The sequence below is a fragment of the Phragmites australis genome, chromosome 21 (assembly GCF_958298935.1).
Source record: "Phragmites australis chromosome 21, lpPhrAust1.1, whole genome shotgun sequence".
Classification (NCBI taxonomy): Eukaryota; Viridiplantae; Streptophyta; class Magnoliopsida; order Poales; family Poaceae; genus Phragmites; species Phragmites australis.
Window position 1 is genome coordinate 9,263,110 of NC_084941.1, and position 15,315 is coordinate 9,278,424.

Genomic DNA, 15,315 nt, shown 5'->3' on the forward strand with positions numbered 1-15,315 from the left:
AAAATAGCTATATCTCTCTAAAATATTACTTCCTCTATTTCAAAATATATGATGTGGTTTAACGTGGTGCGGTCTTCAAAACTAAAATTTAACCATAAATTTATCTTATATTATATTATTTGTAGCAATAAAAATTATAGTCATAGGAAAGTAACTCCAAATACAAATCTAATGGTACCATTTTTTTATCACAAAACCTACCTACTGCTAGACTTGTAGTTAGTCAAACATTAGAATGTTTGAATCTTTAAATAAGTGTGTGGCTTATAAAAAGAAATAGAAGGAGTATACTCATCGCGTTCCTGCTAGTTCTCCTGCTCCGATATGTAGCCACGCGATCAAAAGTGAACAATGGTGTAAAATCACCGGCAGATAAGCTCTGCACCAAGCAAGCAAGCATGCACTCGTTTCGACACTCTGACCGTGTCGACAAAGGCCTGGTCTCCGCACGTGCGTAAACACTAACACGTCTCGGCAGCTGGCTATCTGCTCAATAATTATACGCAGTCCTCCCCATCTCCTGGTTCCGATTGACCGACGAGCTCCGGCCGGCCACTTTGATCGCGCCGCGGTTGACTGGTGGCGGCCAGCTACATACGTACCATGTCGAGCGTCCTCCTCGCCGCCGCCGCCGTGCTGCTGCTCCTGGCGCTGCCCCGCGCGGCGCGATGCCAGGCGGGCACCGGAGGCGTGCTCGACCGCGCGCCACCGCCGGTCGCGCAGGTGCTCGAGGGCGCGCCTCCGTTGCCGGCCGTGCAGCCGTCGCTCGAGAGGGAGATCGAGCGCGTCAGCAACGAGCTCACCGCCGAGGTGCAGAGGAAGTACGGGTTCTGCATAGCCGACGTGTACGTGTGCCGTGTTTTCTGTCTCTGGTTTTTAGTTTGTGATCCTGAAACGAAATCGATCCCCTTATTCGATCTGTGACATCCACTATTGATCGATCAGGGAGAAGGATTTCAACCAGACGTTCGATTTCAGATCGGACTCGAGCTTCGCCTCCGACTGCATGGAGCAGACCAGAGGTACGTACACGACGAACGCTAGATAATAGGAAAGGCTTTGAATTATCGGACGAGAGAGATTTCGTCGGAAAATATTAGCATCCATATGGCCAAAGTTGCCCTAAAGTTTAGGTCTCGTCTTGCTCGGTTGGTAAAGGTGTGCTAAGACGTAGGAACTAGTTTCCACACAATTAGTTGGATGCCAACGAAAAAAATATGAGGTTTGATTTATTTTATTGAACCTCTAGGGTTAAATATATGTAGTATATATAACTTAGATATCAAATAACCTTATAGATAAGATGGAATTTAATTCTATTCTACCATAATAACCGAATTCTTATATATCATATATCATATACTCTAACATTCCTGTAGTCACAGTGAGAGCGTCGTAGACGATAAGACTGGAGAAGAAGACGAATATCATCACCCCGTAATCGAAACAACACGATACATATGGTGTGACTGGAGAAACCAACGAGTGCTTATACAGATGATAGCCCTCTGTGCCAAAGTTGAGATAGCCGAGAGCGAGGTGAGTAGCTGTGGTCAAGGATGTCACGTGTGAGATAGTCGTGGTCGATGTAGCTGTAGTCGGGGTTACCGCGGTCGAGGGAGCTACACTTGAAGCCACGAGCACAAGAGGCGCCATGCAGATAGGTGCAGGGAGGCCCGAGGAAAGAGGACGGGAACACGAACGAGGCGATGGTGGAGAAGAGGTCAATGCCGAAGTCGACGTAGTTGAGACCATCGAGGATGAGGCGTGCATCGGATTTGCCAAGCCTGGGAACACGTCAGGGATGAAGGCACGCACCGGTATTACTAATACCAAGCACATGAAGGTAGGGAGTACAACCATGCGCTAGTGTCTGAGAGACCAGGAGAGAAGGCCTCAATGGTCGTAGTGCGCAGAGAGGCGAGGAGGAGAGTGCCGATGCAGCCCATGGTTCTCAGAGTAGATGAAGAAGTCGAGGAGGAGACTACGACGTTGGCGATGAGGTTGTGCTGGACGAATGCGACAGAGGGAGGAGAAACTAGCGGCTTGGAGGGACAATGCCGATGTCCAAGAGAGCATGGCGGTGGTGCTCGAAGAAGCCAACGAAGAACACCCGAACGGCGTGATGAAGACCAAGGGTGTCAATGACTGAGGCGATGATGCACAGAGAGAAGCGACGTCGATCGGCCGAAGCGTCGTGGCGCATGGGACGGTGATGAAGGGCGATGACAGGATCCTCTGTTCAACCGGACCGCACCAGGGAGGGCGTGATGACGCTGCGGAGGCACAGCCACAGGCGGCGGCACTACGCCTCGAAGGTGACGCAGCGGCAGCCCTGGTGCTTGGGACAATGGTACGCGCATACTTGAGGAGGACGGGAGTTGCTGCCGATCGGCCAGGAGGAGTTGCGCGTGATCGGCTAATTAGACCAAAGGTGTGTCGATGCGGTCGTGATAGAGGCATCTCGAGAGATGGAGGCGACAACGAACCGGTGTGAAGAACCATACGAACGGAGTGGCAAGGTAGCGACACGTGAGGGCATCCCCTGTAGCGTTGCGTGCCTAGCCGTGGTCGCAGATGGCCGAGTCAGTGGAGGCGTGGATGGCTGACATGACATGGTTGATTAGCCAGACACGTGGTCGAGGACATGCGAGTGGTCAAGGTGAGCAACGGCTGGCGCGTGGACGAGCAACTGGGTCCAAGTGCGTGGAGGGACAGGTAGAGCAGTCTACGTGGTCGGCGGAAAGGGGCACATGGATGGAGCGAGCAGGAGCCCGCGTCCTTCCGCAGTAGCTCATAGAGTTGCACGTGGAGGCCTAGCAGTGTGGCGGACGGCATGGTTGAGCGACAAAGGCGGATCCAGGTGCGTGGACATGCGACGATGGGTGGAGGTGACTGGGTAGTCGGCGTGGTCGAGGCAGGCAACGCGTAGACATGCGCACAGGCGCGCAGTCGAGGCAGGTAGCGAGGTTCGACGCACAGGGGCGCAAGAGGTGTGTGCGAGGAGACGACCATCAAACATGTGGAGAAGGGCGATGTAGATCTAGGTCAGGCATCCAGCTAGGCACGTGGTCGATGCAGCGTGAGGGTGCATGCATGTGGGCGGAGATAGCGCGTGGCGGAGCCTGCGAAGTCCAGACATGTTCCATGAAAGAATATGAGGATATGTTAATGTGGTTGACGTATTGTATTGTACCTCGAGGGCTAAATATATAGAGTACAGATGACTTAAATATTAAGCAACTCTAGAGATAAGATAAAATCTAATCATATCCTACTATAACAACCGGATCATTATATATAATATATCATATACTCTAACATCCTCCCGCAGTCGCAACGGGAGCGTCGCAGACGATGAGACTGGAGAGGAACTATGAAAAAAAAAAAGAATTGGTTAATATGGTTGATTTATTGTATTGAATCCTTCGAGCTAAATATATATAATACAAATAGCTTAGATATCATATAACCCTGTAGATAAGATGAAATCTAATTCTATCCTGCTATAACAACCGAATTCTTATATATCATATACCATATACTTTAATAGCTAAGAACAACGAGTTGAAGGAGGAATTTTTGAAATCGCATTTTTAAAAGTTTCCAAACAAGAGTTGTATGTTTCTAGTTTTTTTACCAAAAGTTGTACGGTTTGAGAAAAATCCCTTCTCGAGTTTTGGCACTGTAGCGGTGCCTTGTTCTGGTAAGGTGTGTTTGTTTTTCGGACGAGGTTTCATATAATTGTATTGTATAAGTAGGTTTAGATGAAATATATATCGAGATGAGTCATATTTATTAAAAATAAGAGTATTTATTTGCTTGTATTTGTTTAAAAATACTTAATTGAATCTAAGGTCGTATGAGCGAATGCAAGAATTAAGATTGTGATTGGTTACTTATATAAAAATAATTTTGTAACACTGACAAGCGAGCTCGCCAGCAGGCTGCGGAGTGAAGCTCGAATCAAGCTTTACTCCTAAGCTAGAATAAAACTGTATATTTGCACCCATCAAAACAGATCATAACAGTGGATGTAGAAAACTAAATACTTTTTTTTTTCCCGAAATTCTATACATCTGCTGAGCCAAGATGAAGGCATTCAACGAACCAAATACACCGTTAGTTCCTCCAACTTGAATGCTAACAACAACACTGCTCAATCACCAGCATTGTAGTTGTAGTAGTGGAACTCAATAAGGTTTTCAAAACCATATGATTAGAAAATGAGGGTTTTATGAAACCGAATCACAATCACGATCCTACGACCTGTGATTTTCTAAAAATTTTCTTGAGGCCTGATTTTCTAAAAAGTAGGCATCCTTAGTTTATTTATATTCTAAATTTAGCATAATTTTCTTTTTTTGCCAAACTCAAAATTGCACTCTATTTCAGTGAGCATAAAGTATCTTCTTGCCATATTTTTTCACTGACCGATAAGAGGACCGACCTGTATTATCTTTTTCTCTCTATAAAGTACTCTTTTTCTCATAAATATATGACTTTTAATTAGGTCTAGCCAAACTTTTAAACTTTTTAAAACTTTGATCATTAATAATTTTTAAAATATTTAATTTTATTACTAAAAATTATATGTGTAGATTTATTTAAAAACTATTTTCATAATATCATAAACTTATTAAATTTATAAGTAAATGTCTAAAACGTGAATTATTTTTGACTGTGAACGGGTAGTACTACTGGTACAAACCAAGCAACAAACAGACGCCGCTGGGCGCTCACTTTCCGAGTCGCCGCAGAATGAGCCTATCACTGGAACTGCGCCGCCACCGACATCCCGCCCGTCTCCGGCCGCGCCGCGTTCGTGGACGGGGGCGTGGGCATCGCGAAGGCTCCTCGCGGGCTGCGGTTTGCTCGAACCGAACCACCGATCCCCTCTCTCTTAGGAGTAGGCCCGGCCTCCAGGGCTAACACCGCCGAAATCGGCCGCTTTGCGAAGTTGTTCCTGTTGCCGAGATACCCTCGAATGATTCTGCGTCGCGGCGTGGCCGACCGGGAGGCTCCGTATCCTGCAGAGCGTCGAGGATTTGGAGAAGATGGATTTCTAGCGCGAATGATTGAGGGTCTTGTAGCCTGTAGGTTTGGTTCATCTTCCTTTGGTGCCTGGCGCGGATCTCACCTGCACACCACAACTGAGCGGCCAATCACCTGGGTGGGCAGGTGCCCCTGTGCCCAAGGAATCTGCACTCTTTGGTGATCTGGGGAAGTGTGTACTTAGTTTCGAATTTCTGTGCATGTAGATAAGCAGATATGCCTTTGCTTAGTTCTCTGTGAAAGCAGACGGAAGATTCTGCCCTTTCTCAACTAGTACCACCTTTTTTTTTTGCCTGTTGGCAATTTTGTTTCAATTCAATGGATCCTACCTTTCTTAATTAGATACTGCAATGTTTTCACTAGAGCCGGAAGTAAAGCACTGGCTTACACATCAGAATTCTTACAGTGAATGTTTCATGAATATTTTATAAAATAAGAGGGTGTCTGTGGCTCTGTGCAGGGCAAATGGCTGCAATGCTGTGCAGGAAAGCTGAAGTAGAGTTATATGTCAAGAGCTTGGCTAGCAGTGGCAGCAGCACCAGGATTAGTAGGAACTGCAATCAAAACTCATGGGCACCTGGGTGCCAGCCCGGCTGGGCTTGCATGACGTTGGATGATGCGTCATCTGATGAATCAGTCCCATCCAGAGCAGCGAACTGCAGGCCGTGTTGTCCAGGTTTTTTCTGCCCTCGTGGCCTGACCTGCATGATGCGTAAGATTATCTTTCCAAACATACCCCCTACATACTAAACTAATTTTGCATGATACCAGTAGTATTATGTTCCCTTGGGCCCTGTGAATTCAATCATTGTTTAAAATTTAAAGGAAGTTCAAATTCTAAATGTGCAAAGAGTTCTTTGGATTTTTTTGACGTATTAACTTAATGTCTTCACTATTACAAATTAGGAAAACCTGAGTTAGGAGTATAGGTGAGAAATTTTTTCTGAACTTGTTACTTTCTCAAGGTTATACTTCATTGTACAATTAATTTCCTATTACCCCTCTTGTTCTTTGTTGCTATTCACACTTGTTTCTTCTTATTTTCTCTAATTTCGTTCTTAACTTTTTGCAGCATGTCCTTTGGGTGCTTATTGTCCTCTTGGGACAGTGAATAACACTACTGGCCTTTGTGATCCGTAAGAGGAATTTTCAGCAAATGCTTTATTTACCATTTAATATTCTTCAGAAGAGTTTCACAGAACATGACTGTTTTCCTTCTTTCTGAAAATATGTCAGGTATTTTTACCAAATAACTCCAGGATTGAACAATGCATGTGGCACTGCTGATTCTTGGGCTGATGTGGTTACAACTAATGATGTCTTTTGCCCTCCGGGGCACTACTGTCCAACCACAACCCAGAAATACAACTGTAGCAGGGGGTAGTGTCTCTGCTCATTCTTATATGCTATCATCCACAATTTATTTTGATATGTTGTTCTGTTGCTAATTTTATTTGTAACTTCGTATTCTGCAGGTACTATTGCCGCAAAGGTTCCACCGATGAAAATAGTATGCATATCTTCTTTTCAGAATAATCTTCTTTGGAAGCAAAAAACTAAAACTATTACTTACCTAATAACTGATTCCTTTAGTTCAAAATTCATACATGTATGATTCATTAAGTTTCGCATACCATTCCACCACTTAGGTGTTTCTTCAATAGTTGAGCGATTGCTTTAAATCCTAACCACTGGTTTGCAATGGCTGCTAAACATAAGAATGGCGCCATTTTAATGGTTTAAAGTAGCTTTTTGATTAAATATTTAATAGTCCAGAAGACTAGATACTGTGAAAGACTCAAAGGTCTCTGTAGGAAACAACATTGCAATACTTTGTGGCGAACTGCAAGGATTTACAGTTTTTGTTATTGAATCTTTTGAATGTGTTTATAAATCTTGAGTAATGTCACATAAATTTGCAGAGTGTCTTTGGAAAAACACGTGTAAGGGGGATAATTCAATTAAAGAAGATATTGGTTTATATGGTGGTGTATTAATTGTAAGTAGCACATTTTACCATTTTTTTCTTTTCTATTTTCTTGTCCTTGAGTGCTATGTTTTCATCTCGGACTTCAACATTGATCAGTGTACCCCCATCCCTAAAGGAAAAATATAAAAAGGGTGCCCTGAAGTCTTACACTCTTACTGGAAAAATTCTTTTGGCCTACCCCAATTTGTTTGGGACTAAAGGTTTTGTTGTTGTTGTTGTACTGTCCCACAGCCATTGTTTGAACTGACACATTTTTTATAAAATGTGTATAAGTTTTTAGTCCTAAAAGAGCTTATCTTACTGTGAAATATTTTCTTAGCAACATTTTGTTACATCATTAACTCATAAGCTTTGTTGTTGTTGTTGTACTGTCCCACAGCCATTGTTTGAATCAACACAATTTTGTAAATTGTATATCAATTTAATCCTAAAAGATCTTTTCTTACTAAGAAATATTTTTCTTAGCAACATTTTATTACATCACTAACTCTTGTGATCCATATAATTGTTGTCTGGTAAGATTTGGAATTAATGCCTAATGCATCACGGCATTATAACTATTTCTTGCCTTACTGAGAAATATTTCTTACAGCATTTTATTGCATATGGCTAACTCTTTTGATCCATAAAATTGTTCTCTGGTTAGACTTGGAATTAATGCCTAATGCATCCAATAGTATTCTTATTTCATTTTGTGTGAATAGGATTTGTGTCTTCTGTTTCAGTGTATACTTGGATATATAATATGTGTTTGTCATAGATTTCTGCAGAACTTGTGTCTATTACTCTATTTAAGTATCCTAGTTTCTTTCACAAGTCAGATTTCATCATGCTAAATAACATGGATAACACATCTAATTGTTATCGAACATGTTCTCCTCATTATTTAATCATAGCTTTCATTAAAAATCATTTTACTTCTGGTCTTCTTTTTGCAGGTTATTTTGAGCTTCATTTTACTGCTGGTGTACAACTGCTCTGGTCTATTCATTGCAATTCAAGTTAAAATGTCATCTAGATCTCGTAAAAAGGCTGCAAAAATTGCAAACAAATCAGCAGCAGTGCGTGAAAGATGGAAATTAGCTAAAGGACTTGTACTAAGGCATGAGGTAGAAATGCCCGAGTCTTTCAATTCACCTGAGCAATTGGCTACATCATCTAATGGAATACTACATGCTGCTGAAGCTAATGCTAACGGATCAAAAAATTGCAAAAATTATCAGATTGATAAGGATAGAGTTATGCAGTTAGACAATAATAATAAATTAACATTCTTTGGAGTGGTGTCTCTAGCTACTGAAAATAGACCACAAAGGCCAATGCTTGAGGTGGCTTTCAGAGGTCTAACACTATCGATTGGAAAAAAGAAACTTCTGCAATGTGTTACGGGAAAGCTTTCACCAGGTAAGGTAACAGCTATCATGGGCCCTTCTGGAGCAGGAAAGACTACTTTCCTCAATGCTGTTTTAGGTAAAACATCAGGGTATAAGAAGGATGGGATAGTCCTTATAAATGGAAAACCTGGATCAATGCAGTCATATAAGAAGATCATTGGGTTCGTGCCTCAAGATGATATCGTCCATGGAAACCTGACTGTCGAGGAAAATCTGTGGTTTAATGCATGTTGCAGGTATTTGATACATCTTAAAGCACATAGTTTAATTGCTTTCCTAATCTATTCTTTCCTTCCACTAAAATGTTTAAGTGCAATCCTTAGTCAAAGATCTTATTTCTTTTGCAGTGCCAAGTGGCACCATCTGTAGGTTATCTTTTTCCCCTGTAAGGGACCTATAAACTTGCAATGTTCAAATTTGATCAATTACTTGTCATCACAAACAAAAACATCATTTCAAGACTTATCAACAAACAGAGAAGTACTGTTGTCCCCTAAAAAAGAAGAAGAGAAGTACTGTTGTGTGTGCTGTAGTAATATTATCCCTCCTTTCTACTCCATGGAACATGTTGAAAAGAATGTTCATTTATTTTAGATATGGCATTTTGATTTTTGAAAAAGGTTTCTTGTTATATCTGAATTTTACTTGTCCATTTCATTCCTTCAGATGCATATATTAGCATTAGCTCTTAGCTTCAATCTATTATGTGCCTAGATGAGGTCCTGTGACAGTGCGTATGTGTTTTCTATATATATGAAAAGACCATGTACTTGATCTCAGTAATCCTTTTCATGATATCACTGTTTGTATCTTCATAAAGGAAATGGTTAATTTTAACAATCAGTACTTTTTTTGTGGAATAGGTTAAGCAAAGGCATGTCAAGATCTGATAAGGTTCGAGTTCTTGAACGGGTTATTGGATCATTAGGGCTTCAAGAAATCAGAAATTCCCTTGTTGGGACAGTGGAGATGCGGGGCATTTCCGGAGGACAAAGGAAGCGTGTAAACGTTGGGATTGAAATGGTTATGGAGCCATCTCTTCTGATATTAGACGAGCCAACTACAGGCTTAGACAGTGCTTCCTCTCGGTTACTTTTAAAAGCTCTTCGACATGAAGCACTCCAAGGAGTAAACGTTTGTGCAGTGGTTCACCAACCAAGGTTTCTCGTAAACATTTAATCATCAATTTGTCTGTTCATTATGAATTAATGTTCTTCCTATTTTGAAATGAAATGACTTTCCTCACATGCAAAGTTTTTTTTATCAATTTGTAACATTCATTGGTCGATGGGCCCAAAAGACTGCGTCACCTATTAGTTGGTGTTACAAACCTTGTGAGAAATATTCATCCACATGCATTGTAGTGCTCAACCAAAATATGCGATTGGTTATGCAAAAATAGCTAATCACTCTTTTATCCTATTAATTAAAATGATCTTTTCTATGCATCTTTTTTACTTTATTGAAATATAAACTTGACACTCATTAATGTTTTACACAGCTATACTCTGTTCAACATGTTTGACGACTTTGTCCTTTTGGCAAGAGGTGGGCTTGTTGTTTATCATGGGCCTGTAAGTGAAGTTGTAATGTACTTCGCAGGCCTGGGGATCAAAGTGCCTGACCGTGAGAATCCTCCAGACTATTTCATTGACATCTTAGAGGGAATAGTAAAGACAAAAATGAGCAGAGATGTCACTCCTAAACACTTGCCACTTCTTTGGATGTTACATAATGGATATGAAGTTCCAGATGATTTGCAGAAGGACCTTGAGAATATCAATACAATTCGTGAGTTATATACTGTTCGATCCATTTCTAGGGAACAGTCTTTTGCCGAACAGTCAGAGAATACAGATTCTGCACACCAGAATGTGAGGCAATCAAACAAATTATTGGATAGGAAAACACCTGGTGTATTTGCACAATATGGATACTATTTAGGGAGGTAAATTGATTCTTTAATATTTACTACTTGCTGGGTGAATCAGTTGTTTGTAATCTACTGCCGAAACCGTGTTTTCAGGGTAGCAAAGCAACGGCTGCGTGAAGCTTCACAACAGGCTGTTGATTACCTAATATTGTGTATTGCTGGCATATGCATTGGAACAATTGCTAAAGTTCGAGATGATTCATTTGGTGTAGCTTCTTATGGATATACCATAATGGCAGTTTGTAAGTCAGTGTTTTTTTTTGTTTCTAAATTTACATAAATTAACAGAAAAGGCTGCCCTGTTGCGAAATTATCGTTGTACATAATTTAGTTATGATAGACAGTATATAATAGAACTGCATTAAAATTACCAAGAGCTTTTAATAAATATAAACTAATTCCTGTCACAGGTCTTAAATGCGCTAACCTCATTTAAATGAAAAATATGTCTCCTGTTGCATCTTTGCCTGGCATATTTACTTGAAGTGGTTGGACAAGGAAGATAATGTGGAAGTTCATTTACTTTCAAAAAATTAATTCTACACTTTTGTTCAGTATGAATGGGTTTCATCTCTAGCCGGGCCCAGCTTGCTTGGGACTAAAAGGCTTTGTTACTATTGTTGTTGTTGTTGTATTCAGTATGAAGTAGTTATGGTCCAAAAATTATTTTCTTCTTAACACACAACAATTTGTTGAAACAAGAATGATACAATATGTACATTTTATGAGTTGACAGTGCTAAGACACTTTAATGGTGCTCTTTTAGAATTATATGTTTGTCAGGTGTAATACACGTACAAGTGAAAATAAGACAAAAATAAGTATATGTTTTTATTATCTTGGCTGTGTATATCTTTATTCTTTCTTTTTTTCCCATATGTGGTTCTCTTCATTTAAAGCATTCTGGCATTAGCTCTTTAGCTATAACAAAATATCAATGAGCAGTATACAAATCACTGCCTTGTTTGTGTTCTTGCATAGCATAAAAGTGCACTGTCTTAATTATCCCTTCTGTTACAGAAAAAAATAGCAAAAGTTTAATTATATTTTTTGCTATTTAATGATTATAATTTATAATCACAATGGAATTTTGTTCCTTGTAAGAAACTAGAGTGGCACTATTCGGGAAAAAAGTTACAGTAACATTTTAGCTAACGTTAATGTGCTTCTTGCAGCACTGTTATGCCAGCTTGCAGCATTGCGGTCATTTTCTCCAGAAAAATTGCAATATTGGAGGGAGAGAGAATCTGGCATGAGCACTCTAGCTTACTTTCTTGCAAGAGATACAGTCGATCATTTCAATACTGTCATTAAGCCAATTATTTTCCTCTCAACATTTTATTTCTTCAACAACCCACGATCAACTCTTAAAGACAATTATTTAGTTTTGCTGGCATTAATTTATTGTGTAACTGGCATAGGTTACACTTTTGCTATTTGGTTTGAGCTTGGGTTAGCTCAATTGGTAAGTAGGACATCTTCAAATTTTTTTTTATCATGACATATAACTTTAGAGGAGGTGGCTAATGAACTATGCTCTTTCAGTGTTCTGCATTGATACCTGTAGTGCTTGTCCTGGTGGGCACTAAACCAGACCTTCCACGGATTATAAAGGAATTGTGCTATCCTAAATGGGCCCTAGAAGCTTTCATTATCGCAGGAGCAAAAAAGTAAGTATTCTCTGTATCTCTAATCAGAACTATGAATAGTTAAAGAACTAGTATCTGTTATTAATAATCAAGTTTGTGTTCAGCACACGCTATATGAACTGGGAAACAATTACGATCAACTTGTTCATTAGCATACTAGAAAAAGTTCATAAGCCTCATAATGGAAAGAAACTAGATAAGATATATGTTGCGTCATAATGGAAAGAGTTCAGCGAGAAAATCTATGTTTTCATATTCAAGTTGTAAAAGTCTAGATTTGACGCAACTATCATCCTTGTATAACCTGAAAATTGTCAAACTAATTCTCTAAGTGCTTATTTGTTTATCAGTGTACGAATATTAATCTTTAAGATAAAGGTCAAGCTTTCTCCCTTTTCGCTAACACAGTTTCACCCTTCAGATATTCAGGCGTGTGGCTGATTACTCGATGTGGAGCATTGCTAAAAGGCGGATATGATATCAACAATTTTGGTCTTTGCATCGCCATTATTATGTTTTATGGTGTACTTTTCCGATTTGTTGCCTTACTTAGTCTGTTAAAGCTGAAATAGATGTAAGCGTGTAATTATTTCCCTTCATTTTCCACATATGTAGCTATATTTTACTGGCAGTTCCACAAACTATGTGAACCGTGAAGTAATATCACCGTAATGGAAGAGAGCTGTGAGCCAGGGAGTTTTCTCGAGTGCTCAACGTTCAAGTTCAATAATGTAGGAAGGCTGTGGGATTTGTATATTAGAAGGCTATGGCAGATAGGGCATGTAATTATATACTACAGGTATGTTTAGTTTGAGTATAATCTTTGCTACGTTATAGATTTTGATGTAATTATTTGATCGACTGTTATAACTGTAGCAAGTCATATTTTGTTAGCATTCTGGTCTACATGCCATATATTTAGTTTTTTGATTAACTTTATAACACTTATGGCTAAAAATTTGTTAACTATATATTTTTTTTAACAAAGTTACACTCGACTAACCTTAGGTGTAGTAAACTAAGACGCAAATCAAACATGCCTTACATCTGATCATAAATATAAGTGTATTTAGGTTTTGTTCGAAGTCAAATCATTTTAGTTTTGATCATCAATCCTTAAAAATAATATAGATTGATAATATAAAATTGACGTTTTTAGATTTATTATGAAAATACTTTAATTATATAAAATCGATAATGCACAAACCTGCCTTGTCGTCTGTCAAGACCGGTTCAAGAAACAAATCAATCTCATCTATGTGCTGAGCTCAGGAATCAATCTTAATACATAGTGATTTTATTGATAATACTCATTACAATATCTATACTTGATCAAATTAATCGTCTTAAAAAAGTGACCTTCAAGAGTCGAAGAATAAAAAAAAATACAGTGAAACTAAACAAGCTACGAAAACTCTAATCTTTTATGACACATCATCGACGTAGAAAGCATCTTAGAATGATATACCTTCAGCGTATTTCTCGATACCTTCTCCAACTAAGTGTTTAGTGATAGCAAGAGTAAGCACTTGTCATACTCATTAAGTTGTAAAGGAAATAGTATGCATATGAAGGCTTGGTAAGAATAAGGCTAATATGACTCTCTTGTATAAATCAGCATTTAAGTAAAAAACTTGAAAAACAATAATAATTAAGTGAATAACAAACCACCTCAAGATTCCATCCATCTTGACCTAGCCAACTAACCATCATCTCAACCAAAGTTTCATCCACTAAGGTTGAACCCTTAATCATAGTTCCCACCACTATAATTAGTCATTCTCAATCATAGTTCCCACCACTATGATTCCCACCATCATAGTTGACCCGACTAAACAAAACATCAAGTTATAATCATGGTAGGTTTTTCAGTGCCGCTCATGATCGTGAGCACAGCTGAATATTCAGTTTTAACTCTGCAGATGTTGTACTTTACCCACAAGACGTATCGTCCTGTTTTACCGAGCATCTGTTGGCCGACGGATAACTCTTACACACTACTAAGGTGTGCGTTAGGAATCCACTACAAAACCTTTACAATGCCCTCTCTCAGCACATGTCTATCCGCTAAGATTTCACTGCCGCGTGATTCCACCTCAACAACGAAAGCCTCCATTTGCGCCTTTCGGATCCCAAGATATCATCCATTCACCTCTCTTCTATCTGGTCTATACTATGCTAAGAGTAAGCAAATTACTTGACTAGGCCCGTTCCATACCAGGTTTTTGATTGTACTATAAACACAGAAAGGTCACCCCACAAACCGGTCCTTAGATTTGAACAAGACTACCACTTTCCCAACCATACATCTCATCATACCATTTACTCAAACCCTTATACCATGTTGCTAAAAAAAATTATTCCATCATATTTTATCATTGTTGCATAGGACCATTATCAAGTTCATAGAATAATTATCATGATTACCATATCAAAGTAAGGCTAAGCATCATCTACCTATCCATAACCCAAAACCATACTATGGCGATAAGGATGATAAGAAAAAAAATTAAGGTAAAGTCTAACTCTTGGGATTCTCAACAATTTATTAGCATGCATGTTTATAAAACAAAATATTTGTAAAACTGGGATAAAAATGATCAAAAACACAACTTGCCTTCACTGAACTCAGTTGAGTCTTCAAAATTCTGATCCTGTAGATCTTCTAGCTCCTTCTGAATGTTGGCGTCTACTCATAACATACGCGGAAAAATAATAACACATAAATACCAAGATCTAAAAAGAACCAAACATCACACAACAAACATCATCATCACAAGATTACACTATTCCAGACTATTCGGTGAAAGAACGGATTAGAAAAGAGCTACAATTTACAAGTTATGATTTTCTAAAGATTAAAAAATGATTGAAAAGATTATCTAGGATTATCTACACAACAAACATGATTGAAAAGATTATCTACAAAAGAAATTATGTTGCTAGGAATTTTCTAGGATTTTTTTAAAGTCATCTATGATTTTCTAGGATTTTTCTAGAGTTTTCTAACATTTATTTGATTATAAAACTATTACATAATTAAATAAACCTATAAAACATTTTTAGAAATTAGTTCCCTATTTATTATTATTTTTCAAGATTATTTTTATACTGAAAACTATTTATTGCGTAATATTCAACTATTATGACGTCATTAAAGCAATTAAAATAATTAAAAAGAAAAACAACGCTGTCTGGGCACTACAAGCTGAGGTGGCTTGACATGTAAGCAAAAACGCTGACGTGGTTGGATGACTTTGCTCGGTGATGTGGCGTCTGGCTGACTGGGATTAT

At 39.1% G+C, this 15,315-nt stretch overlaps 1 protein-coding gene across 1 annotated transcript; it reads left to right on the top strand.

Annotated features, from left to right (window-relative positions):
• The first annotated feature begins 488 nt into the window (after window positions 1–488).
• LOC133903014 (ABC transporter G family member 25-like) lies at window positions 489–12,917 on the top strand. The gene is made up of 14 exons (XM_062344347.1): window positions 489–845; window positions 946–1,022; window positions 5,516–5,767; window positions 6,128–6,191; window positions 6,292–6,435; window positions 6,531–6,565; window positions 6,978–7,054; window positions 7,984–8,675; window positions 9,303–9,599; window positions 9,941–10,387; window positions 10,466–10,614; window positions 11,548–11,837; window positions 11,918–12,042; window positions 12,443–12,917. The coding sequence occupies exons 1-14, from the start codon at window positions 604–606 to the stop codon at window positions 12,591–12,593; spliced, it is 3,042 nt and encodes a 1,013-aa protein (XP_062200331.1). The 5' UTR covers window positions 489–603; the 3' UTR covers window positions 12,594–12,917.
• Window positions 12,918–15,315: the final 2,398 nt, after the last annotated feature.